This window comes from Anomalospiza imberbis, chromosome 6 (assembly GCF_031753505.1).
Source record: "Anomalospiza imberbis isolate Cuckoo-Finch-1a 21T00152 chromosome 6, ASM3175350v1, whole genome shotgun sequence".
Taxonomy (NCBI): Eukaryota; Metazoa; Chordata; class Aves; order Passeriformes; family Viduidae; genus Anomalospiza; species Anomalospiza imberbis.
Window position 1 is genome coordinate 57,333,940 of NC_089686.1, and position 24,591 is coordinate 57,358,530.

Sequence of the window (24,591 nt, forward strand, 5' to 3'; positions counted from 1 at the left end):
GAAGTAAAAAAAAGCTCTGTTAAAGATACCAGGAGTCAATCCCACACACAAAAAAAAGGATTAATTCCAATCTTTAGAGACATACATAGTTTTTGGAGTGGTTTTACCTCTACACAACAGTTGCCATCCAGTATGATGTCTCCCTTCTTGTCCTTTAAATCTTCACTTACGTAGTAGGAAATAATATTGGGTTTTAGCACAAACCATCGTTCCATCCAATTTTTCCGTTTGTGACCTTTTTTCAGCATGTATCCCTGTTAAAAGCAACAGAGCAGCTGAAATGCCTGGCCTCTGCTGAACCACCTGGTCTTTTGGTTATGTGAAGGTGTAAAGACACAACAGAGCACAAAGAAAGGTTACCTCATAGCCCCAAATACTTTCAAAGTTAGCCAGTACTTCAGCTGTACCGTCCATTTCTGTAATCGTATTCCCCAAATACTTACATACTTTTATCTGACATTTAACTTCCAAAAAAGTCAAATCACAGAGGAAACCAAAACACCACCATCAATATAAGCTGTGAACAAGCCATATAGAAAGTATAACTCTGTATCCAGAGTATTCCAGATTAAGAGGATGAAGAAGTTGGAAAGAAGACCACAGAACATTTTTCTGTAATGGCTTTCATCTATAACTGTTTTTGATACATGCAAATGTGCTTGTATTAAATAAATAAATAAATGTGGTATATTTAAGCCAAAGATATCTTTTTTTACAGGTCTGAGGGGAAAGAAAACATTCAGAACAGTTGAAGAAGCTTTTTTGTTTAAAAAACAAACGAAACCAAACAAAAACCCGAGCCACCCCCTACACATTTAGCTTATCTTTGCTCAGCTTTTCTAGCCACTGAAATATGTCCAGAGCCAAGGCCGTGCCTATTCCCAGGTGCCATCCCACTCCCTTCTTCCAAACCAGGAATGCACAGCTTTGTTTGCCGCCCCCATACTTGGGTCTGAGCTCTGGGTGCTTGCAAGGCCATGTGAAGGACTCCTGCAGCTTCAATCTTTCATGCTTTGCACAGTCTAAGTCATAGCCAGGGTTTATTTTTCCTTCCTGACTTACCAAATTTGCTTTCAAAGCCAGGTCAGACTAATACTTTCCCCGCAAATTTCTGCAACATCTTTACCTATTATTTCAGTATCAGCTGTTTCTCACCTTCCAAGAATCCACTGAGAGCTCTTGAAAAGCAGGAGCTTTTTTACACCGATCATCACACAGAGGACACATCTTTCAGAACACAAAATATCACAAATTTAACTATTGCTGCTACCGTCTGTAAGCCTCAGAGATCCAGAATGTGTTCCATACAAAGGGTAGCACAATGCTTGGTTATGAGACCATGTGTCATTAATTAATACCTTAAAGCAATTATGTGATTACTGCAATAAACAGGACAATTCTGTGAACCAACAAGATATCAGGATACTGAAATCACACAGAACTCTGCCCTCCACCAGGCCAGTAACTGTCCAAACTGCCCAGGAGGCACAGGGCCAAATCTTGACACAAACTATTTTTTTTAAGTGTCAAGGAACCATTCAAAGGCACTCAGACATCCTTGAGAAAGAAGCCCAGGCACCTAGAGAGGAAAGGAAGTAGACACAAAACAAAACCAAAAAAAAAAAAAAAAAAGGTGTGGGGGAAGACACACAATGCAGTATCAAAACAGAAAATAAATCCAGTTTCCTCACAAGTTTCAAGTAGGACTGAACTGACACTGGTTAATTTATTTTCATGGTACCAAACAGCAGAATGACTTCATTTTGCCCTCAACTGACTTCATGTGTGTGTGTCCCCAGCCCTCACCTCCAACAGGCAACCAGCAGTTAACAAAAATAGACTTTTGCATTGTTCTGTGGGTATTCTGAAAGAATTTCCTGTGCCAAGACCTTCTGATGGTTTCTTCAGAGCAGCTTAGGAAAGCCTGCCAAGAAAGCCTTTGTTTCTCTCCTCACCGAGAAATCAAAGATGAAAAAAATTCTCTTGTCAGGTAAAAGTCAATTTTAAAGAGCTCTGTAGGTAAACCCTGCTATGACCCCTCAGGTCCCTCTGGAACTTCCAATTCCCATGAAAGAAAAGCAGTTTTTAAAGGCATTCCTGAATTGATAATGCAGTCACTGGAGATCTGAAGAAAGAAGTTTGCTAAGAATACAAAGGCCAGCATGACTTCTGGAGTCTGAGTGCAGGTAAATAAGTTGTCAGTCACGTGGCCTGCTAAGCAGAACAAGAAGGAACAGCCCTCTGGAGCTCTTCCACAACTTTCTGCCCTGTTGAAGAGGGGCACTTGAGAAGCCAAAAGACCCTGCTCCAGACCCCCTTGTTTGAATGCAGAGGTGGTGCCCAGCACAGCTGCATTTCCTACAGCACAACTGAAACTACAGAAAAGTATTTCCAAAGACTGAAGAGCTGTCACCAGAACTGGGAGCATGATGCAGCTATTCTGTGAACTAACAAGCAGCTGGTACTAGTGTAAAAAAGGTCATATTTCAAGTCAGAGCCCACTTCTTTCACTTTCTAAAAGCAAGCTCTCCCAAGAAGCAACTCATTCATAATACTGCTGCAATTACAACAATCTGAAGAGCAGCACAATTTCTTTGCTAAAAAGAAGCTCATATTAAAGAACCCTTACAGATAATTTACCTAATTTCCTCCTGCTCATCATTCAATAGGATAAAGAAATTTGAGCACAAATTGAACATTTTCTAATTAAAGCAATAAACAAGTCTACTTTAAAACATTAGCTCTCTGTGGTTCTTACCTGCTTGAGTACATCTAGTATGAGCTCATTAAAGACTTCATTGATGGCCATGGACACAGTCTGCCTGTCCATCCCTTTGCTGAACTGCCCGCTTCCGATGAGGTCAATCAGCTCCCACGCAGAAAGACCCTCTCGACTGGTGTTGAGAGCAATCTTGTAATGGTCAAACTGCTCCTGCTGCCAGCCTGCTCCCATTGCTTCCGTGATTTTTTTGAGTAAATATTCAATCTGTGCAGAAACACAAGCAGAAATCCATCAGCTGCAGCAGGCATGGGAATCAAGTGTTTCAGAGCCGTAAAGGAAGCTTCTCCAGAGATTCCTATTACAGCAAGTTTCCTATGTTCACATGTAGGCCCCTAAACGTAGGTGGTTTAATTAACAAAGGTTTTAAGCTCCTGTCTCAGCTGAACTCTGCACTGCCAAGCCCATCCCTCAGCTACCCTCTTCACAGTAAAACAAAGAATTGAACCTGACAGCCTCATTTAATATTTCAGATTCCTACTGAACACATGGGACCTTTCCCTGCAATGGCTTCCAAACTGTGATGAGTGAAGCGTGAGAAAGCAAGAAGTTTCAGAAAGTATTTTGTAAGCAAAAAGCAAACAAATAACAAAAAAATAAGAAAAGAAGGCTGTTTGGACTAGAAGTGAAATGAAAAATGACCAAGGTATGATCTACATCTGACCCCTCTTCTCTAGCTCTCAAGCACTCCATCCCTGGACACAATCCTGACAGTTGTATCACAAGAAATAAAAAAACAAATCTTTCACATCTGCTTTTGTTTCCCAGATAAATTCTCCTTGTCCTTTAATCTTTCATCACTCTGTAAGCATTACCATACGCAGGATAGTAACACCAGTAACACTCATCAAAACAAACACAAGAATGAAAAAGAAGCAAAGAAGGCTGGGGCTCTTTAGTCTGTTTTTTTTATGTTGGTTTTAAACTCATCAGTGCTCATTTGCAGTATTTTAAAGTAAATCCATCTACAGCTTTGAGCACATACAAAATGCTTTTAATGACTCTCTAAACAAAACAACTGGTGAGGGCCTTTCTGCTACAGCTCAGAGTCATCTTTTAGCTGGTCTAATAGGCTTTTGAGTCTCTATGCAAGAGATTTGGGACTACAAAGAAATTAAGAAGCGTTTTTGTCCCCCACACATTTCACCACAAGGACTCCCAAGCCTCAATATATTGTGGCTGCTGTTTCTCTCTCCTGCAACGGGCACAGCCAAATCTCTTCCTTTCCCCCATGTCTATGGTCAGGAAGCACAAGTGTGCAGTAGAAGAGTAAATCCCAAATTCACCCTGCAGACGGATGTGCTTTTCCCACTATTTCAGCTCAGTGACTCTTGGTGTCACAGCCCCTACTCCAGGGGCCTGCAGGTAATGCTGCAGTAAAAAGGAGAAGCTGCAAAGCTGCTGCAGCACCAGGAGGAAAGTTCCTGCTCCACTGAATGAGCTGCAAGTGCACACACCTCCAAGACGTGCCCGTCGCATCCTCCTCAAGTCTTTCTTTGGAGAAGACAGCCCAGCCAGGCACAGAATATGCCTCTAGAAATCGTAGACAGCATTGTTTTTCATGTCAGCTTTACCAAATAAGACACTTCAGTAAGTTTTAGCTCCTTGTGCAATTCTTGCTAGCAAAGATATGGTCTAACAGAGGCCTCTGCAGAAGTGGCATTCTAATTCAGAGTCTTTAAAATAAGCTTTGCTGATTTTCACTCTCCAAAATCCTTAAGTTAAAAAGACAATTCAAGGCTTTCAAGCACTGACTACCATAAATCCTCAGTATTCAGTTAAGGGCAGGAAGCAGCTTACTTCCTACTCCAGACATGTTTTATAGAAAAAATAAAAAAAAAAAAAGCCAAAACCTAAAAAAGCCTTCACAGAGTGCAAGAACAGGAGCACTGAAAAGCTGTTTCAAAGCAAACCTCCTAAAACCTTGATTTTTCTACCTGTGTTCAAAACACATTCTGCCACTCTGCCCATTCCCTTTGAGTAGCATCAGTTCTGAACTATGATCCTGGACTTTAACTGGAAGGAGAGCTAAAATAACTCAGACTTAATTAGGTAGATAATATACCTGCCAAAATGCTACACAGTAACAACAATTTTGAAAAAAAAGTTAAAAATATGAACTCTTTAACTTTAAAATGCTTTGTTCCAGAATTTCACAACCTCTTACAATGCTTGAGGCATGGCAACTTAAGGCATCAAGCTCTCAAATTCCTTTGGTTAATTATCTGAAAGTACCTGGTCTTACTTGCAGACAATGGAACACACACACACAAAGAGCCTACCTGAATTAATTTTTTCCCATTTTTGCTCAAGCTATATAAATAAAATATGGATCAAACTAATGGTCTGGAAATGATGCAATGCAAAACTCTTGGCTGGTACATGTTCTCATATAATACACTAAAAATAAGTCAAAATATTGTTTCCTTTAGTGTTATTTGTACACATTTTATCTTATTTTGGTTCCTAGATTAGATTTAACCATTTAAGTCTGTCAACCCCCATCTACAAGTCATTTACATGACTACAAATATCCTACAACCCCCCTGTAGTACATAAATTACTCATTATTTTAAACTACATTCACTCTTCTTAACTGAAAAATGACCTGTGCATGTTATAATTCAATTTCTAAAATTAAGAAAAAAAAATTAAAAGGTTTATCTTGGATTCAGTCACGTACATGGATAACCAATGTTGCCAGAGAAAGTTTATCTATCTGCTCAACAGCAACAGTGACTTTGGCACAGTATGAATATGGAAGTATGAGGTAAATACAAAGAAATAAGTTGCACCAGTGTGAAAGCAAATAGCAACCACTCATTAGGTGCTCAAATGAGGAACCTCTGAGAGCAAATGACATTTCCCCTCCTCCACAGAGACATGTCAACCTAGCAAATAACTGACAAAGTCTCCTGTCTCAAATATAAACGACTCTTACGGCTAAAAAGCAAAAAGAAGCGAGGTTTGCTGCTATTCTGACAGGACCTTGCTTTCAGGTCAAAACTATGCAAAATACAGGTGCAAAAATACCAGGGAGTTGTTAACACTACATACACCAGTAGGGACTCAGTGGCTCCACACTACCAAAACCAGCTTCCATCTCAAACTTTTCAGCCAGAATTTTGCCAAGAGAAATCAAAAATAATAACAAGGAGCAGAGCTCTAACACGAGTCTGTTTGGGAGTTCTTTCAGAGGGCACTTTCTTTCCCCCATGTTTCAGTGTCTATTTGTTTTCCTTTTCCAGGTATTCCTGCTTCCATGGGGAATGAAGCATCATAGATTTTCCACAAATATTTCTGATATACGAGTAGGTCTCTTAGAATGAGAAAAATAATGCCAAGGAGGCCTTCATGCCCAGCAGAGCACAGCAGACAAGGCTATTCTGGTTCACACTATTCAAATAAGGTTTGTGACATTAACAAAGCAGATGTCAAAAGTCTACTCACACTGTACAAAATTCTGTGGGAGTATATGTTACTGGGCCACAGCCATGAAAGCAGTCATATCCCCTCTCACAGTCATCATCAACTCCTTTTCTTCATCCCATCAGAACATCGCTTACATTTAAGTCAAATATTTGTTTCTTCCTTTCCACCAGCAAAACCATGTTTGTTACCCAGTGCAAGCCACTACCTTGTTTCTTTTTTTTTTCAAAATTAAATCAGTCTTAAGTGAAGCACAGTAAAGGTCAGCTCAAGAAACAACCTGCTGTGTGAGCTGAAAGCTATTTAATACAGCAACCAAGGAAGAAGGCAGTGAAATGGGAAGAACTGATGCAAGTCTTCCTAACCAAGTGACTGATGCAAGTGACTAAAAATCTTCCTAACCACTGTCATCAGCTTTTAGAGATCATGGGTCAATTTAAACCCCACACAAGCAGCTTTCATTCTCTTTATATCAGTTTTTATGTCATTTCTGAAGGGCCGAGGGTCAATTCCCAGTATTTCATTCACTGTTTCATTTTCTGGTACTAGAATGCAGAACAAGGAAGCAAACATGGTCATAAAAAACACTCCAGAAGAATCACCACTGGATCAGATTCTCACCTCCCCAGGCTAAAAAAACATCACCTCATTCTGACATGCACAAAAAGCCACACTAGGCTTAGTCCTCTTAGGAGGATTAGAAATGCCATATGTTAATAAATTTGAAGACTAGAGGACAGGTGAAAAATGACTGTAGAAATCTTTCCTCATGAAGCCAAAAGCAGCAAATATGTTTGGTTTATTTGAAATAAACCGTGAAGACGGGATTACAACACTGAGTATGCAGCCTGCAGTGTGTATATCTCTGAGTTTCACCGTGAAGAATGGCCCAGGAACACAACTAACCACACACCACAGCTCTCAGGCGACAAAGCATTCCCAAGGCTGCAGTCACATGTCCAGAAATAAGAAAGGAGAAGTGCTTGAAAACCTTGTTATAAAACAGAAAATGTCTGCTTAAAAAACACAAAGACACACAAATGAGTCTGTAACAACTAAGAGGTGACTTGTAGGAAAGCTCATGACAAAATAGAAATATTTCTCCTCTTATGGATTCAGTTCCTTCCACCTTTTTTCCTTCATTTCATCCTTCTCAGGGAAGAGGTAATGCCTGCAAGAGATGAAGGAAACACACACTTGGATGTCTGCATCTCAGATGATCCAATGGAAAATCTGGCTGTGGGGAGGGGAAGGAGCTCCCAGCCAGTCCCTGCTTTCTGCCTTGACACATGAGCACCTTTGCAAAATAAGCATTCATGGATCTCTGTTTCTTCCCAGCTCTTTCAAGTGCTCTCAGCTGCCCACCAGCAGCAGCAGAGGGAACACTGGAGAGCAAGGCCATTCCCAGCTGTGCCCAGTGCTCCCTGTAACCACATGTCTCTGTGTCTGTGTCTCCTAATTTCTCCCCATAACACAGAGGTGAAGTCACATTCCAGAACTGCACACCCCAACCCAATCCCTTCCCCAGACTGGATTTTACAAACCTTAACTCCCTCAAGCTGACATCCCTGCTTCCAGGGCAGGTGAGGAGCACAGGTCAGTCACTGCCTCTGGCTTTCAGCCTGGCCTCTGCTAAACAAGCAACTTCTGGCCCTTGCATCACCCCTCCACTGCTTTCAGATTCGCTCCTGGTAACTCCTTTCCTCACTTTGCTCTTTCTAAAGCTCTTCTCAGCCTGCATCTCTGAATCCTTTCCAAAGTAGCCTCTTTTCCCTTCTCTGGACGAGCTGCAGCCATTCCCCATTTGTGCCCATTCAACCCTTGGGCAGGGAATCAAGATTTAACTTTGTAGCTGGGGGTAACAGCCCTGCCACAGTCAGCTGCCCAAAAGGAAAGGCCCAGCACAGCAGCACCAGTGCAAAAGTACACTGGGCAAGAAGGAAAGACAGCAGAAGGAAAGTAAAAGGGCAAGAAGGAAAGACAGCAGCTTCAATATTTAGTCAGCACAGTGCAAGTAAGGTGAAACTGTACTCAAGCAGGAGGCTTTTCCAGATATGAGATATGAAATCTATGAAATGACTGCAGAAACCACTTATCTCATTTTAAAAATTACAAAAAGAAAAAGAAAAAAAAAAGAAGGAAATTCAGACTCCCAAGCATATCTCAAAGAGCAGCTGCTCCAAGGAGGAAGAAAAGGCATCCTTACAGCCACATGAAGTTGTGTTAATATACTCCCTGGAGACCAAAGAATTCTTGTAATTTTCAAGATAGGATGCAAAAATCTTCAAGGGATCACCCTTCCAAACTGAAAGCATTTGGCAAGTTTCTCAGTTACTTATAAAGTGGAAAAGAAACAAAACAAAAAAAAAGCCAAGCAGTGGAAGGGAGGGAGGAGGGGAAACAGCCGGATCCCACACAAACAGCTGGATCTCTGAGCCAGAACTGCAGTAGATGGTGTGTTGCAATATTCTCAGCCAAGGATAAGAGCAGCAGTAGGGCAGGGCAGGAGAGCCTGCTCCCTGGGTGGGAAGCTGTAGTCACACATGAGAGGTTTACACTGCTCCCAGCAAAACATCAACAGCACAAACAGCAGCGCTTCCACCCCCTTTCTCCTCTCCTTCACTTTGTCAAAATCCTCTCACTGTACACATGACCTGCAAGCCATTTTGTCAAAAAGGCAGATACAAAACATCTGAGAAAAAGCAAAACTGGCTGAAACTGAGACTTAGCATTTTTACTTTGGGAATTTTGTGCAGAGAGTAGATGAGTAAATGTGAAATTTTCCAGAAGTACAGAGAACCTGATGCAGGACCAGTGCAAAGCAGAAAGGAGAGTGTTCAACAGACAGCATTCCTCCAGTGGCTGATTACATTACCTGTGTGGTCTGAGTGAAGGTGGAGTGAATACAGGCATTGTATATGATAAGAACAGAGCAGCCTTTCTTTGTCAGTCAGGCTCTGAAAGCTTTCTTTAAACAAATTGCACAATTTAAATCTTGCTGTAATCGAGGAGATGCAGACACAGATCCACAATCAGAATTTTTTAAATAATCCAAGTAGAAGAGCAATACAGGTTAACCTGGACATTAAGGAGGGGAAGGAAAGCAAACAACAGCACATACAAAATCTGGAAATCAGGAAATTCTCAGCTCAGTGCTGACTCTGCAGCACATCTGCCAACACACAGACATGTTCCCATTACCTGGCAGCAGCCACAGAAGGCAGCACCAATCTGGGCTTGCTTGGTGGAGAAGGAGTGGGGAGCAACACCCCAGAGCTGGCAGGGCTGAAGCATTTAACCATGCCAGCAATTTAGGAGATGTGAAATGTCTGGCACAGGTAAGCCAGGCTGCACAGCAGGGAACACACTGACAAACCAGAGACGTGGATTTGAGTCCCAGTTTTGGCATTTATTAGCGGTTCTGACCTACCAAGCCAAACATAGCACCACTAAGAAAGGAGCTGTCTTAGCTTTTATAACCATGAACCCTGTTTCCCAGAACCAACAGAAACAAATGGGAAAGCAAGCAAGAAGACTGTCTCATTTCTCATGGGAATACAGCATGCCAGGTAGGGCCCTGGCATGGGCCAGTCTGGCAAAACTGGAAATGTGCAGAGTGAAAGTCTTCTGCTAAAAAGTGAGAAAGCAAAACTGAACAGTTTCTTTTGATAAGAGAGCTATCTGTTCATGAGGGTTTGGCACAACACCTTGGAGTCCAACAGTAATGCTGTTAGTGAGATTTTAATGAGACTGTTTTGATCCCTGGCTGTTCAACAAATCGCAAATATTTATTACTCCATCCTCCGGTACAAACCGATGGGATTTGTGTACGCAGTTTTGCAAGGGATTATTTATGCCAACAGTTCTGATCTTTCTGCTTCTCTCCCCACCCATCCCAAAGGGGAGAATAATGGAGATACCAAAATCTTGCTTTAGGGTAAAAATACCTATTTGAGTGCTGTCAATACTTGTTCATGAACCGAATGTATAAAGAGATCTCTCTGGTATTATTCCTTCAGACGTTTCAAGCAAGAGTGTTCAGGGGCTGGCTGGTTTTATCAGAAAGAGACACCATCAGAAAATTTTGTATTGTCCTCTCCATCAGGAGGGTGATATGAGACTGAAGACTCATCTTGCAAGTCCCAGTAACACAGAACAGATGAGGGCATTTTTTTTTCAGAATCACACGGACCTTGTAAAATTGTAACCACCTATAAGCAAGTGCAGTGATTAAAGATCACATCCATGCATGTCCTGTTATCCTGTTTAGTCCAGGCTGTTTAAATGACAGACACACAGAGCTATCAATATCTCAAGTATCCTGTGGAAATCCCCATATATCCACCCTGGAAGATAGAGAAATGCATCTGAGGCTTTACAATACGAAAAGAGGGGAATAAAAATTTTAAATTACACAATATTTCCTCTTAAGTCTCTAGAGAGTACCACACTTAACACAGTTCAACTGGGACACTAGGCAAATTGGTGTTAAAAAGTTTTTGTTTCTTACCTCCTCAGGTACAATGATTAAAGGGTATTTGTCCTCTGACAAGAAGTTAAAAATAACCCACACTTTAAATGCATCTTCATCGCTAATCAGCAAAGGACTTTTAGAGAGGTTCTTTTTAGCACAGAGAGTCCAGCACATTCTGTTGAATTCAACTTTGTCAAAGTTCCCTTGAACCTAAAGAAAGAAATTGAAGGACAACAAAGAAATTGATATGTACAAATGGCACAGAACAGCAAATAGACAAAGTTTATCAGGTTTCATCATACAAAAAGCAGCAAGAAAATTGTAGTTTGCACAAAACACCAAGGCCCAAAAAGAGCACTGTAACAACCAAATGCTGACTTCCTGCATGGGGTAAAATAAGGAATTCCTCTAGCAAAACTGACATCCAACCTCCAATTTCTGGTTGAGTTAATTACACTCTGACTCCATGGAAAGGAGGCTACAGTGCACTCTCTGTTTCCTCTAGCACATCAGTCTCCAAACCATCTCCACAACTTAGTTCCAGCTGCCCTCCTATTGTATTGGCTTACTGAGATTTTATATAGCAAATTTGGAAACCAGCATAGCCAAATCCACATGTGGATATGCTAAAAGCAATACTGGAGCAACAACTGAGAAGGACCTTTAGTATGTTTTTTACTTCACGTTACTCAAACTAATTCCTGCAGAGTATTCATAAACACAGAATAATTTTTTTCCTCAAATGCAAATCACTTAAAACCTTTGCTTTTTCTCAGGCTTGCAAACCTTCACCTCATTGATACAAAAATTCCTCTTGTTTTTATTATCCTTTATCATATCTAGCAGCTGCATCTACAGATCTGTGAATTATTTATATAGGCAAGACCTCTAATTTACTGTTTTGTTTTTAAACCCTCGTTAACATTAAACCTATTTATTATCTCCCCATAACTTAGCAATGCTATTTCTTTACCAATGTGTTACTGATTAAGGCATGTTTGGCACTGTAATGGAAGCCCCTTTGAGATTTTGGAAAACACATCTAAGAAACTGGTTCTTGTACCTCTTGTGGTAGTGAGACCAGTAATGGTCAGTGATTTGTTTAATGATAAGCCAAACCACAGATCTCAGGTATTTGAAGAGCACCAATGCAAACTGTCTGATTTCCGACCCAGTCTGGTAAGCAGTCAAATACAGTGACCACGCCACACTGGCTCACTCAGTGACAGACATGGGAAGTCAATGAATTGATGTGGGTGGAGGGGAAAAAGAGGGGGAAAAAGATAAAAAAAGAAAGAAGTAAACAACCTGATGACAAGAACAGCCTCCAGGCATAGAGAGTGAGACTATGAACAAAAATCATTGACTTTGCATGCTTGCAGAGGCCATCAACGTGAGTAGAGATGCAAGAGGCTGTCCTTTGAATGAGGTGGCAGCTGTGGGAGCCAGAGCTGCTCCAGCCACAAGTTCAGCATCTGTCTCGTTTGCACAAGAAGCACAGATCTTAAATGAAACACCAGCTAAGAGACAAACACCCTCTGGACGAAGGGCTAGAGGTCAGGACTCCTTCTCCATTCTTCTCCTTCGCAGGGTAAGCCAGCACTTCACTCCTTGGCTACTCTTGCCCATGCTTTTTCTGTGTCCTCTCCACCCTGCCCAATGAACCAGGACTTCTTTTCTAAAAGTGCTTTTCCCACCCTGACAGTGAGCAGTTCCACCTTGGAAATGTGCTGGTGGTGCACGGGTTCTGCTACCACAGCAAAGCAGGACTGCAGCACCCCAGACACTCCTGTGGAAGGCCAGGTCACCTGCAGCATGTCCCTGCCACCAGGACTGTGCACCAGTTGAGCAGGAGGTTTCAGAACCATTTTACCACAGGGGAAGAGGTCTCACAGGGCCAGCAATCCCACTTTAGATATGTAAGCCCTTTTCTCAGAATCCAGATTTCCTTCTGAAATGGACTTTGTGGGGCCCATGTGTCATCCAGAAGAGAGACACTGTTTAGGAATTATTCAGGACAGTAATTACATCAGCACACAAGCCCTGGCTCTCCAAAATTACAGTTCCAAAAACATAACAAGCATTGGTAGTGTAACTTGCATTCATGAAGTTGCCTGGAAGATGAGATAACATGAGGTTTGAACAATGTCCTTCTTTGTCTCCCCTCACCAGGACTCTTCTCTGCTCTGAATAAGGCCTGCTGTAAAATACTACCACTGCCATCATTGAAAGAGAAACATTTCCAATTGGTATTTAAAGATATACATTGCAAATAACAGAGCATGCTAAAATATGGTTAAGGAACCAAGTAAAACAAATTATGAGGACACTACATTGGCAAATCACAGCTCCCTCCTGAAAGAGACATTTACAGAACAAGACAGGTTTCGTTTCATATGCAAGAAAATTCTAGATACATCTATCTGCTGAGTAAGAAGATGCATAACACTGGAAATCATCAATCAGACAGTACTAATTACTCAAATCATTTACTGAAATTACCTATGTGAATAAAAGAAATTAGTTGTAGAAAATGTACCTCACTTAACTACCATGTCTTTCTTCACAATTGTCCCTTTCTTGATGATTCCTTGGTTCTATATAAGGAAGCTTTATTGCAGGGTAAGTCAGCATCAAAAACTAAAAAGTTACAACTGCATTTAAGAGTACAACATAAGTTATTTCCAATGATTACAAAGTCCTCTCAATAAAATTCTAACAGTTATACAACTGTTTTAAAAGAAATTTAAGAAATCATTCATAAAATACTTATGAATGTCTTAAATCAAAATATCTTAACATTAAAAATCCTTTCTTGAGCCAGTGGCTCTTGCTTGAATCAATTAATTTGCTATAAGATGCATGACTGGAAATTCAGAAATTCCTGTGTGTCTGCGGTATAAAGCATCACTCCTTCTTTAGCAGCTTTGCTTACTTAACTATACTAACAGCAATTTTTCTACAATCACCCCATCTAAAATAACCGATTGGGCCTTGGAAAAATAAAGAAGGAGATTCTTGTTTGCTTTTTGTTTGTTTGTTTGTTTTAAACAAAGGAGACACGCAATGAATCAGTGACTTCATCCCACTGCATGTTGTCTTTTGGCACTGATGTAAACTCATCTCCAAAAGAAGAGAAGTCAGAGACAAGATTTTTCCCGTTTAAAAAGACAGCCTTCTGTCCAAACAACTTCACTAATTTTCTTGTTTACAAGCATTTAGTCAAGATCAAATAACATGAAGCTACAGATAATTTAATCCTGTTCCTTAACACTTTCATCTTTTAAGATTAACTGATGCTATGGATATATCAGGCAATCACTGGTAGCCAGATCAGTATATGAATAAAACAAAACAAGAAATTATACACAGTCTTGCTCCTTCCTTTCACACCTACTTACTTACACATCCAGGTCTGTCATTTTCAGATAAAAACGTTACTTAAATGCAATTTTGCTCTTCATTTCCATAACTATCCTCCCTAGAAATGCCCTTTAACAATAAAGCATTTTTATATTTGAAAAAGCCATACATATCTCTTTTGGGTTTTCTTTATTTAATTTGCTTGCTACTGTCTACAAAGAGTATTAACCCACTGTGGTTCAGCCTCTCCCACTGTAATCCTTTGGTCAAAATAAATTAAGGCCTTTTCTTTTTTCCCATAATTTGGGAAAAAAGACTGCTTGGTCTCCACAGGATCTCAGACAGCCAAGATGAAGCAGAAAGGCTGTCACAACTTCTCAGGGACAAAGCAGGATTCTTCAGCCTCAAACAACCAAGACAATAATGAGGTACCTTTACGTGTATTAAAGGGCAACAACTCCCACAACATCAAACAGGACACTCTTGGGATGTCTCTCATACTCTTTGGGTGAGAGAGAAACACAGACTAGAGAGGCAGAGAAGCTGGTAAGTCTTTGCTAGATATAAGCTGCCAGACTGCATTAAATATATCACTTTTTCCACCACTATTAAAGGAAGGAGTAGAAATCAGCAAATGGGGCTGAGGAGTTTGCATCATCTGCAATTGCTGCATTGGACTTCTGGGCAGTATGTCAGTTCAGGACTTCTTCACATAACAAATGAGAGCAAACAGCTCTGTATCTCTGCAGCCACAACATCAAAGTTTGAGGGTTTCTGGGGCTGGCCCTCAAGTGTACAAGAAATCAGTGGTGTTGAAGCCGATGTTTCTACCATCATGTGAGCTGCTTTTGCTGTTCAGCCCAGTACGTGAACAGAAGACAGAAAAAAAGCAGGAAGATCATTGTTTGGGGCTTCCTAACTTTCCAACCCAGTGACCACATATTTTAGAACACGATGGAGAAGAGAGGAGGGGAGAGGAGGGGACAGCCCTGCTGGCTTTCCAGAGTTTCTCCTGAAATAAGGCACGACAGAAGACTGAAGAATACTCAGACATGAAAGGAAAGAACTTGGAAGACAGAACTTCACAACACACCCTAATGTCACCCACTGTAACTCTCTGAAGGGATCTACTTATTCAAGTACTTTGTGACAAATAGTGAAGATATTTTTACCCTTTCTGTTTGCAAAGGAGTCTGTGACAGTATTCTGTTATAGCTGCAGTATAAAGAGGGGCAACCTATAGCTCCCAGACACTTTCAGATAAATTCAGGTTGAGGAGCTTTATTGTCACAGCAGAGACAGCCACAATACACAGAGTATCACCATACAATATCATAAGGCTGCAAGCATCTGCCCTTCTCGTCCTTCAGCCCAACCTTTCAATAGCCCTCACTGCTCATGCAGTGCCCCTGTGTGTCCTTCAGCCCAACCTTTCAATAGCCCTCACTGCTCATGCACTGCACCTGTGTGTCCTTCAGCCCAACCTTTCAATAGCCCTCACTGCTCATGCACTGCACCTGTGTGTCCTTCAGCCCAACCTTTCAATAGCCCTCACTGCTCATGCACTGCACCTGTGTGTCCTTCAGCCCAACCTTTCAATAGCCCTCACTGCTCATGCAGTGCCCCTGTGTGCCCTCTGCTCCCTTTGGTGGTTGCTCAGTGCACCTGGGCACTCCATGGCTCATTGCTGGCAGTGCTGCTCACCTGCTTCTCACAGCTGTGCCCACTGGGGATGAGGCTCGGCCCCAGCCCCGCTCCCAATCCCCACAAACTGTGTGCCTACACTTTATTAATATGAGCACAGTTCTGCATGAACACAGCTTAGGCAAGGGCCAGATGTAACAGGAAATAGAAATCAAGGAGAGAAGAGGTAGAGAAGAGCACACCCTTCTCTATTTTTAGGCACAGGCTCTCCAGAGTAGCCACCCTATGAGGACCCCACAGACACGCTCCCAACAAGCGTCTTCAGCCTCCTGCAGGCACCAGTTACCACAAAGACACTCTAACAACAAAAGCTTACAAGAAAGCACAGAACGCGAGAATTCCTAACTTACCTTTTCCAAGATGAATTTGTTTAGATAAGGCATGTAACCCTGATTGGAAACTGGTCCTTCGTCATCGTCCCTGAAGTGCTCTTCCAAGGCCACTGGATCATGAGGAACGTTTAACACTGTGCACAAGTTGTGAGAAAGGACCTGAGGACAGAAGAGAAACCAGTGACACTGCTGTCAGCCTTAACCATGGTGTGCTCCCTCCAGAGCAGACCTGTGACTCCCAAACCATGTGCAAAATGACACTTTGATGTCACCACAAGTTCTGCCCCACAAAGTTTTGCAAAACGTAACTAAAAAAATTCTGATTTGATGGTTTCAGAGAGTTGATTGTTACAGAAGCAATGTGAGCACAGAGAGGCCCAGCCCTAGAGAGCTACAAATGCAGCTACACAGGCTCCCCTTTGTACATATATCCCCATGCAGCTGAAAAGCAGGAGAGGCATGCAAGAACACCAGAATAATATTTGCAGAGTGCAGTCAGATAGCTATCAAAACAACCACAAACACCTAGCCTTTGAAAATATAAATATTTCTATCTAGTGAAAATGAGTAACAAAGAAAACAACTCAGTATGTAGCTTTAGTTTACAAAGAAAAGACTATTCATATTAAAGCATTAACTATGGATTTCTCTCATCTGCTTGCTTTTGGGCTGCTTCTCCACATAGACCCCATGTTTCAGTTGGCAAAGGAAAGTAATGCTACAGAAAGAGGAAGGGTTTAGGTGTGCTTCTCAAATTTTTATTTTAAAAGCTATTTGCATGAAGTGTGTCACGAACTTGACTCCCACTAACATTCATGTCTGTTCTTGAGAAATGACCTTCAAGAAGAGACTACACGCTTGACTAATTTTAAGGAAGTACTGAATTACTAAAAACTAACTAGCCAACACATCTCAAGTTCTTCAGCTGAGCTTGGCAAGCACAGACCAACACCTCAATACCAACATGAAGGCAGAGCCTGGGCAGTAGCAACTCCTGTGCCACCAGAACTTCCAAAAAAACAGCAAAGCACCATCCCTCCCTTTGGCTGTCCACACTGTCAGGAGCTGGGTCAGACCTGTAACAGGCTGCCCACATCACCCCTTGGCAGGATGCAGAGCTGAGCCTCTGAAGATCATGTACCACCAACATGAGCTGGGTTAAGGATTTAATATTACACACCCTGCCACGGTTTGCGTGGAAAAAAATGTAAAAAAGGCAAAAAATACAGCTAAAAAATTACACAAAGGTAAAACACATCACATCTCTTCAAAAGGTATGCTGCCAGTGCTATTATTTTTTTTAAATCAATAACTAAATTCGACAACTGAATTTTGTGGGTTTTATATTGAATTTTTAAAAACAGACCAAAATTATGCAATGAGAAAACAGTAAAAAAAAAAAAACCAAATGTGCAGAAAACTTATAAGCATGTCTATTTAGGTGAGTAGACATAAAAGATGGTCAAAGATGAAGTAGTTGTAAAAGAAGAAGTGAAAGTCTGAAGTTGTCAAAGCCTAGGAAATCAAACCAAAGCTACACACTTAAAATGTCTGGGCTTTCCCCCACCCACCTACCCCCAATAAAAAAGAAAATGTACATTTGCTATTCTGATGCATGATAAGGAGACAGCAGAATCTAAGTGCTAGTTAGCAGAAATATTACAAAGATAGTCCAAGATGTATATTCAGTTCAGAGAATTCTTCTCTACATACCTCCAAAGTTAAACTTGCTTTCAGGAAAGGAGACATTTCCATGAGAAATACATATTTGCACAGATGTATGCTAACACTAAGGCATTAGAGCTAATAAGGTCTAGAAATTTATAAAGAGTTAAACAACAGCATCTGCCCTAGTGCAACAAAACCTGCACTTCCCAGATCAGCAAAAGAGCATTTAGAAGTTATCACATTTCACACCACTCTCCATCAACAGTGTATTTCACTTCAATCCATCCTTGTCTCCAACCAGATCAAGTATTTGGGTCCATGTGATTTACATATGGGGTTGGGGGAATGTACTATCTTGTGTGCTTCCCCTTCTATTTAAGGCTTCTTCTGTTATTTATAGAAGCCGGAGGGATTCTTGAATTTCTGAGAGAAAGAGAGAGAGATGATCACTGGTTTCCAACCACACTGGAGTTGCTAATACTATGACTAAAAAAATACTCAGTTAATAAAAATGTTCTGAAAGCACGACCGATTTCAGCTTACTACCAAAGTAAATTAAAAAGTCTTGATAAAATACTTTCTTATCATGTCCTTTCTACATATTTGCCTTCTCCCTTTTTTGGTGTTCTTGCTGTGCTTGGGCTGTCAGAAACCTAGGTGCTTTCCACATCAAGTGACCAACTTACCAGGAAAGAATTCTACTTTCAATGATTTTCTAAGATCTGCCTTATCTGCAATCTCTCTGGTGCCCAGTGCTCTCTTTTCATAACTCAGGAAATTCCTCGGTGCCTGCCAAAGCCTGCCATTCTCCAACGTGGCCAAGCGCCAGCTGAAGTCTTCACGTGCAGGGTAAGCCAGAAAAACTCTGCCCTGAGGTCTCACTTGGTTTGGTTTTGTTCTCTCAAATCACATTATCTGGACCAGAAGATTGTGTTAATTAATAATTTAAAAAACCCCAACAAGTAGCTGAGGACTAGACGAAGTGGGGTACAAAAGAATCGCCTTGCAGAAGCTGCATCAACCATGAGGAAGCTTTGCACCAGTCAGGATTATTCCCCCAGGGCTGCTAGGCAGCTTTCTCCTTCCACATTTATCATGCTCTGGATGCCACATTTAACAATTTACCTTCATGCCAAAGCCAGCTCCTGCCCCAGCCCAGAGACTCAGCTCTGCTGCAGCACATGGGGGTCCCCAAACTGGGGTCTGAGACAGCACAGGCAGCCTGCAGGGGGTTCATGACACCAGTGCACTCCAGGTACAACAACTCCTTCACTTTCAAGGAAAAGTTTTTAAGAAAGATGGGTGCCATCTCATCTTTCCCTGGGAGCACTGGAAGTGTTCTGCTCCAAATACAAATACAAGCAAGCTGAATGCCAAAGGTCATCACAGACTTTGGATTTACTTTATGTATGCCCTGATTCGTGCTGCTTTACTTTCAGGTCTACTCTGCCAGAGCTGCTCCCCTTTTGAGCTCCCATTTTCCAAAACTTTCAGCAAGTGTTGAATTGTTATCATCTGAGTAGTTTCATTTAACCATGTCTCAGTAAAAGTGATCTGCATTTCTACAGGGAGAGGGAGGATCTGCTAGACTACTTACTGCTCAGTAACAAAAATTTGGCCCAGGTGACAGTGGGAGCATTACCAGGGCAGACTAATCCTGCAGCAGCTATTGTCAGCTTCTTGGTAGTTTTCTCTTTTTTTTTTTTTTCCATCTTTCAAGGGGGGTCTTCCCACTCCCCATCTCTTTTTCAGATTTTAAAATGTTGGCATCCCAGATCCCAACAGCTCTATTCAGTGGCTTTGTGTGAATTCATTCCAAGACATTCTTGGCTCATCTCTCCCTAACATCCATGTCAGCAGCCAGACAGCCAGCCAAAATAAGGCTACTCACAAGCACTTTCCCTTTTTCTTTTATGACCAGTATTAAAAGTAGCATCATATAAGCCCCTTGTCACAAGCACCAGGTCTTTTCATCCAGGGTACACCGTACACACAACATATCCTGCATCATCACACCCCCGAGGTCCAGCTTCCTTATCCTCTCAGGTAGCACATACCCCATCTGAAACCTCATTATTTAATGTCAGGGTTACTGCAGCAGCCTCTTTCCCAGCTGGATGAGTGTATTCCAACTCAGCCTCCACATTCCTGACACTTATGCTCTTCGCCCACATCAGCTCCCGTTCCTTCAGTCGCTCCTTTCACCCCTGGGCACTTGCACACCCCTCATCACCATTTTCAACAACCTCACCCTTCCTTTTGCCTTCATCATCTGCACAATCCCCCTTGGCCTCCAGTCACATCCTGGTGTCTGCCTGCATCTGCCCAAGTAGCCGAGGGAATTGCCTTTCTGTCCTGGGGCTCCCAGCCCTCAGGAAGAGCTCCTTGTAAACATACTCCCTGTACCGCACTTTTCTTCTAAATCTTCCCTGACAAAACAGAATCACAGAATCCATTAGGCTGAAGAAAACCTCTGAGATCATCAAGTCCACCCTATGACCAAACACCACCATGTCAACCAGACCATGGCACTGAGTGCCACGACCAGTCTTTCCTTCCACACCTCCTGAGACTCCATCACCTCCCTGGGCAGCCCATTCCAATATCTATCAGCTCCTCTGTGAAAAGATTCTTCCTAATGTCCGACCTGAACCTCCTGTGGTGCAGCTTAAGCTTTTGTCCTCTTGCTGGTTGCCTGGAAGAAAAGCCCAATCCCCACCTGGCTACAAGCTCTCTTCAGGCAGTTGTGGAGTGATAAGGTCACCGCTGAGCCCCCTTTTCTCCAGGCTGAACACCCCCAGCTCCCTCAGCTGCTCCTCGCAGGACTTGTGCTCCAGACACTTGACTACCTTTGTTGCCCTCTTCTGGACTTGCTCCAGCACCTCAATGTCCGTCCTAAACTGCGGGGCCCAGAACTGGACACAGCACTTGAGGTGTGGCCTCACCAGTGCCCAGCACAGGGGACAATCCCTGCCCTGCTGGCCACACTATTGCTGATCCAGGCCAGGATGCCATTGGCCTTCTTGGCCACCTGGGCACAGGCTGGCTCGAGGTTCAACAGGCTGCTGATCCACTGGCAGCTGCTCCTCTCAAGCACAGCCTCATGGCCCGGTCATTTCCTCAAGCTCCCTGTTTTAGTCTACAGGCTGCCTGGGCTTTCCTGGCACAACAGCATCCCTCTCTCACACCTCACGGACAGCACAGCTCACGGCTACCCTAATACACACACTTTGAGCCCCAGAGCAGGACCTGTCCCCGTGAGTCACAGTGACTAATTTCCTACTGCCCTGCACCGCTGCACAAAGCCGATTGTCCGGCCGGGGTCCTGCCCACTCGGTGCAGGCTCCCACCCCTGCCCCTGCCTCACTGCATTGTTCAAGGTCTTCCTCCGTGGTCAGACCACCCCTCTCACCCCTGATTACACCATTCTTCCTCTTCCCACAGGCCACCAACTTCTCATCTAGGGCAAAGGCAAAGCAAATGTAAGAGGTACAATAAGCCTATAACACCCCAGATATAAGAACAGACCAGTATGAATTTTCTAAGCCTGACAAGTAGCTTTGGTCACCCAAAATTATAATACAGGCCTGAATGAGACAGTATTTTCACATGTGGCTACCATCCACATTCTGCAGATAGCATCCAGGAGTCCAAGATTCAGAAAATACAGCCCAATGTAGCATGTAAAACAAGAACACCAAAATAAACCCACTGCCTAAGCAGAGACAGTAACAAAGCAACGTGTGGAAGAGCTTCCAGAGAGTGTGTCAAAACTAATTGGTGGATTTTTCCAAGATCCAATCATACACACACACACTACAAGCAGTTTTGCTGGCTGTGAAGTGGAACTGTATTTAAAATTACATTATTTCAAGATCCAGATGAAAAGCGGATTTAATGCTGGTACCTTAGAAAAACTTCTAAAACAAGTTAATTTTAAAACTGCCGGTTGCAAGAAAGATTAAATTGGATGTAAGTGTAGGAAAAGAAGCAATTTGCATGTAGCTCGTGTTGGAATCGCAGCAGCAGCTGTAACTGTGTACACAGAACCTACACCTGAGCCTTGCTGTATCAGTGTTTGAACGTGCCAAAAAACACACTGGCAAAACAATGACTGTGTCCAGTTTTTAAGCTGTAATTTAAGAACAGAATACACAAATGTTTCTGCTGACGTGGAAAAAAAAAAAGACTAAGAGCTGCAGCCAGCATAACAGTAGAACTTCTGAAGACTACCAGTTGAAAAAAAGTAGAAAAACACAAATAAACAAACAAAAAAAATCAGTGCATACTGGAAGAAGACAACATTCAAAATTACACAGAGGACTGATCTGACCGTCTCCTCTCTCAGCAGCTCAGAACATATACAAAAGATACAAATGGATAAAAGACATGACATCCTTACTATTCCAAGCAAGTCCCGTTCTTGCCCTCAAGCACTTGCTGTTTCTCCACACTACGAAACAGACCAAAATGACTCAATCCATCCATCTGCTCTAGATCTACTGAAATCAAATGTGTGATGCAAACCCTTAGCAGTAGGGCCTCAACTACAGAACACATACACATATATTTATTTTTCTCATAGTATTTAAAGTTAATTATTTATTTTTATGGAAGGATCAAAGGTCACTTCTAGGCAGAGTAACTAAAAATCACTCCCTTTAACAAGCAAACATATTATCCTTAGGAACTTCCCTGCAATGTGATGGCACCACCTTTTACTGGACTTTACAAACTAAAGACACATGGCCAGAAGGTTTTCTTACTGAGAAGGGAAGAGTTCAGCAGGCTACAGCACTGCCATTCTCACAAAACAAAAAGGTTTTTATCAGTTTTAAAAACAGCATTCCACTCAATTATTAAGCATATTTTTCTAATGTCAGAGATCTCTACTAACCTGTTCATCTCCAAGCATCATCGCTCCATTTTACAGGAGTGCTGTATCTTCCTCATGATGATGGGAAACACTTCATTAGGAAATACCTTCTAAGGACAACACAGTCCTATCTCTATCATACAGGAACTTCTCTTTTGATGTCCTACCTGCCCTTTTTAACCCTGTGGGGCTACTGCCACCCTGCACACCTTCTCTCCCCAGTAGGACCATCAGTTTGGCACCGCATCAGCATTTGCCACAAAAAGTCTATGTAAGAACACCCTCCACTCCCTCCTGAAAACTAATTCTTGGTGGCCGCAGGAGAAGGTGGCAACCTCATTTCAGACTTGTTTCTGCACTTCCAGATCCTCCACCTGACACTTCCCACAGGAGCCTTTATGTCACAGACAGAACTGCACAAACACACAAGGTCCTGCTTTTTCGGATGACACTGTACCAGCCCACCAGCACGCTGGCAGCTTCTTTAGCCATTTCATTCAGGCCAGCACCTGCAGACCACGAGAGGTTTTGCACTGGCCTGCAGGACGACACATCTGCAGACACCTCAGGTGAGTGCATGGAGCACACCAGGTGTGGTCGGCAGCATGGCAGGAAAACAGGATTCCTATAAAAAAGCAGGACGATTAAAAAAAAATAATAAAAGCTTCTCTGCAAAAAACACTGACTTTCACTGACACCCGCTGTGAAAAACCCAGGACCTGCACACGTTTTCAGCTCGAGGTCACAGCCAGGTCTGGCGTCTGGCCTGGATCCTGCCCGCAGTCACTTCTGGCCGAGTTTGGCTCTATCTCACAGCCGATCACCCCAGCAGAAGAAAAGGAGAAGAGGAACAGGCTGCTTGCAGCACTCTGCCAGGTCCGGACCCTCATTACATAATGCTAAAAATAAACTCCATGAGCGACCAGGCACGCTCGGAAACAGCGCCCACAGCACGGCCACTATCGCTCGTGGAGTTAATGCCACCAAAGGCGCAAACCTCGGCTAATTGCTGCGGCCCAGGCAGCCCCAGCACCGAGCACAAGGACCCACAGTCTCGAATGTCAACAGGTGTTGCGTTCTTATTCAAAATATTTATTTAGCCAGATTCCTGCTATTATTCCCAGGCCAAGACGGTCCCATAAAGCAGGGCCAAGATGGACTGGATTCAGCGAGCTGCCTGAGAGCTCTTTTAAGAGCACAAACACTACATCAGCGTATAAGCTAAGGAAAGAATGACACACTTGGAGCCTCTTGACTAATTCTCCTGTTTATATCCAAATAAGAGGGCACTGTGGAACCTCTCTCTCCCCTTGGCAAGCCGTGAATTTCACTTGGACGCGGCCAACCCCTATAGATGGGACCTTGCGGCTACCCCACTAAAGATTTTGGCCAGAAAGGGTAGCAAGGACACGTGGTTGAGAGCGGAGCAGAAGCACAACAAGGGCTTGTGCGCTGACATCTCGGGGAGGACGGAGCGGAATGAAAATCAGCCTGCCCGGGCTCCAGGACAGGTCCACGCCAGCCCCCCGCGGGACGGAGGCGGCCGGGGCCCGCAGGGACAGCGGTGCCGTGGGACGAGCGGTGGGGAAGACGCGATTTACAGCGTTTACTCCCGAAAGCGAGCGCCCGTGCGCCGCCAGAGGCGGCGGCCGCAGGCAGGTCCCAGCCCGCGCCCCGCGCCCGCGGCGTCAGCGCTCGGCGGGGACCGACCCCTCGCACCCCACCGGGCTGGCCGCCCCCCGCTTGCCTTGAGCTGGGACTTGGAGACCTTCCCGCTGCGGTCGAGGTCGAGGGCGGTGAAGGCGTGCCAGATGGACTTGAGCAGCTCCTCCTTGAGCCCCACCATGGCCGGCCCGCTCCCGCCGCCGCCGCTGCCGCCGCTGTGCCCCGGCCTGCGCCGGCCCCGGGGGCGCGGCCCGGCCCCGCTGGCGCCGCCCCGGCAGCCGCGTCCCGCCCCGGCCCGGCC

At 43.4% G+C, this 24,591-nt stretch overlaps 1 protein-coding gene across 2 annotated transcripts in view; it reads right to left on the reverse strand.

The window, feature by feature from the left end:
- SWAP70 (switching B cell complex subunit SWAP70) overlaps positions 1-24,591 on the reverse strand; it is a 35,837-nt gene extending 11,246 nt beyond the window's left edge. Inside the window, exons 1-5 of one of the 2 annotated variants that reach the window (XM_068194620.1) lie at positions 24,373-24,591; positions 16,100-16,240; positions 10,719-10,892; positions 2,759-2,986; positions 108-254 (exon numbers count right to left, since the gene is read on the reverse strand). In XM_068194620.1, coding sequence (XP_068050721.1) covers positions 108-254; positions 2,759-2,986; positions 10,719-10,892; positions 16,100-16,240; positions 24,373-24,471 — 789 coding nt within the window. In that variant the 5' untranslated portion in view covers positions 24,472-24,591. Of the gene's footprint in view, positions 1-107; positions 255-2,758; positions 2,987-10,718; positions 10,893-16,099; positions 16,241-22,646; positions 22,683-24,372 lie in introns of those variants that run through there. The other variant, XM_068194621.1, reaches the window with a different exon arrangement.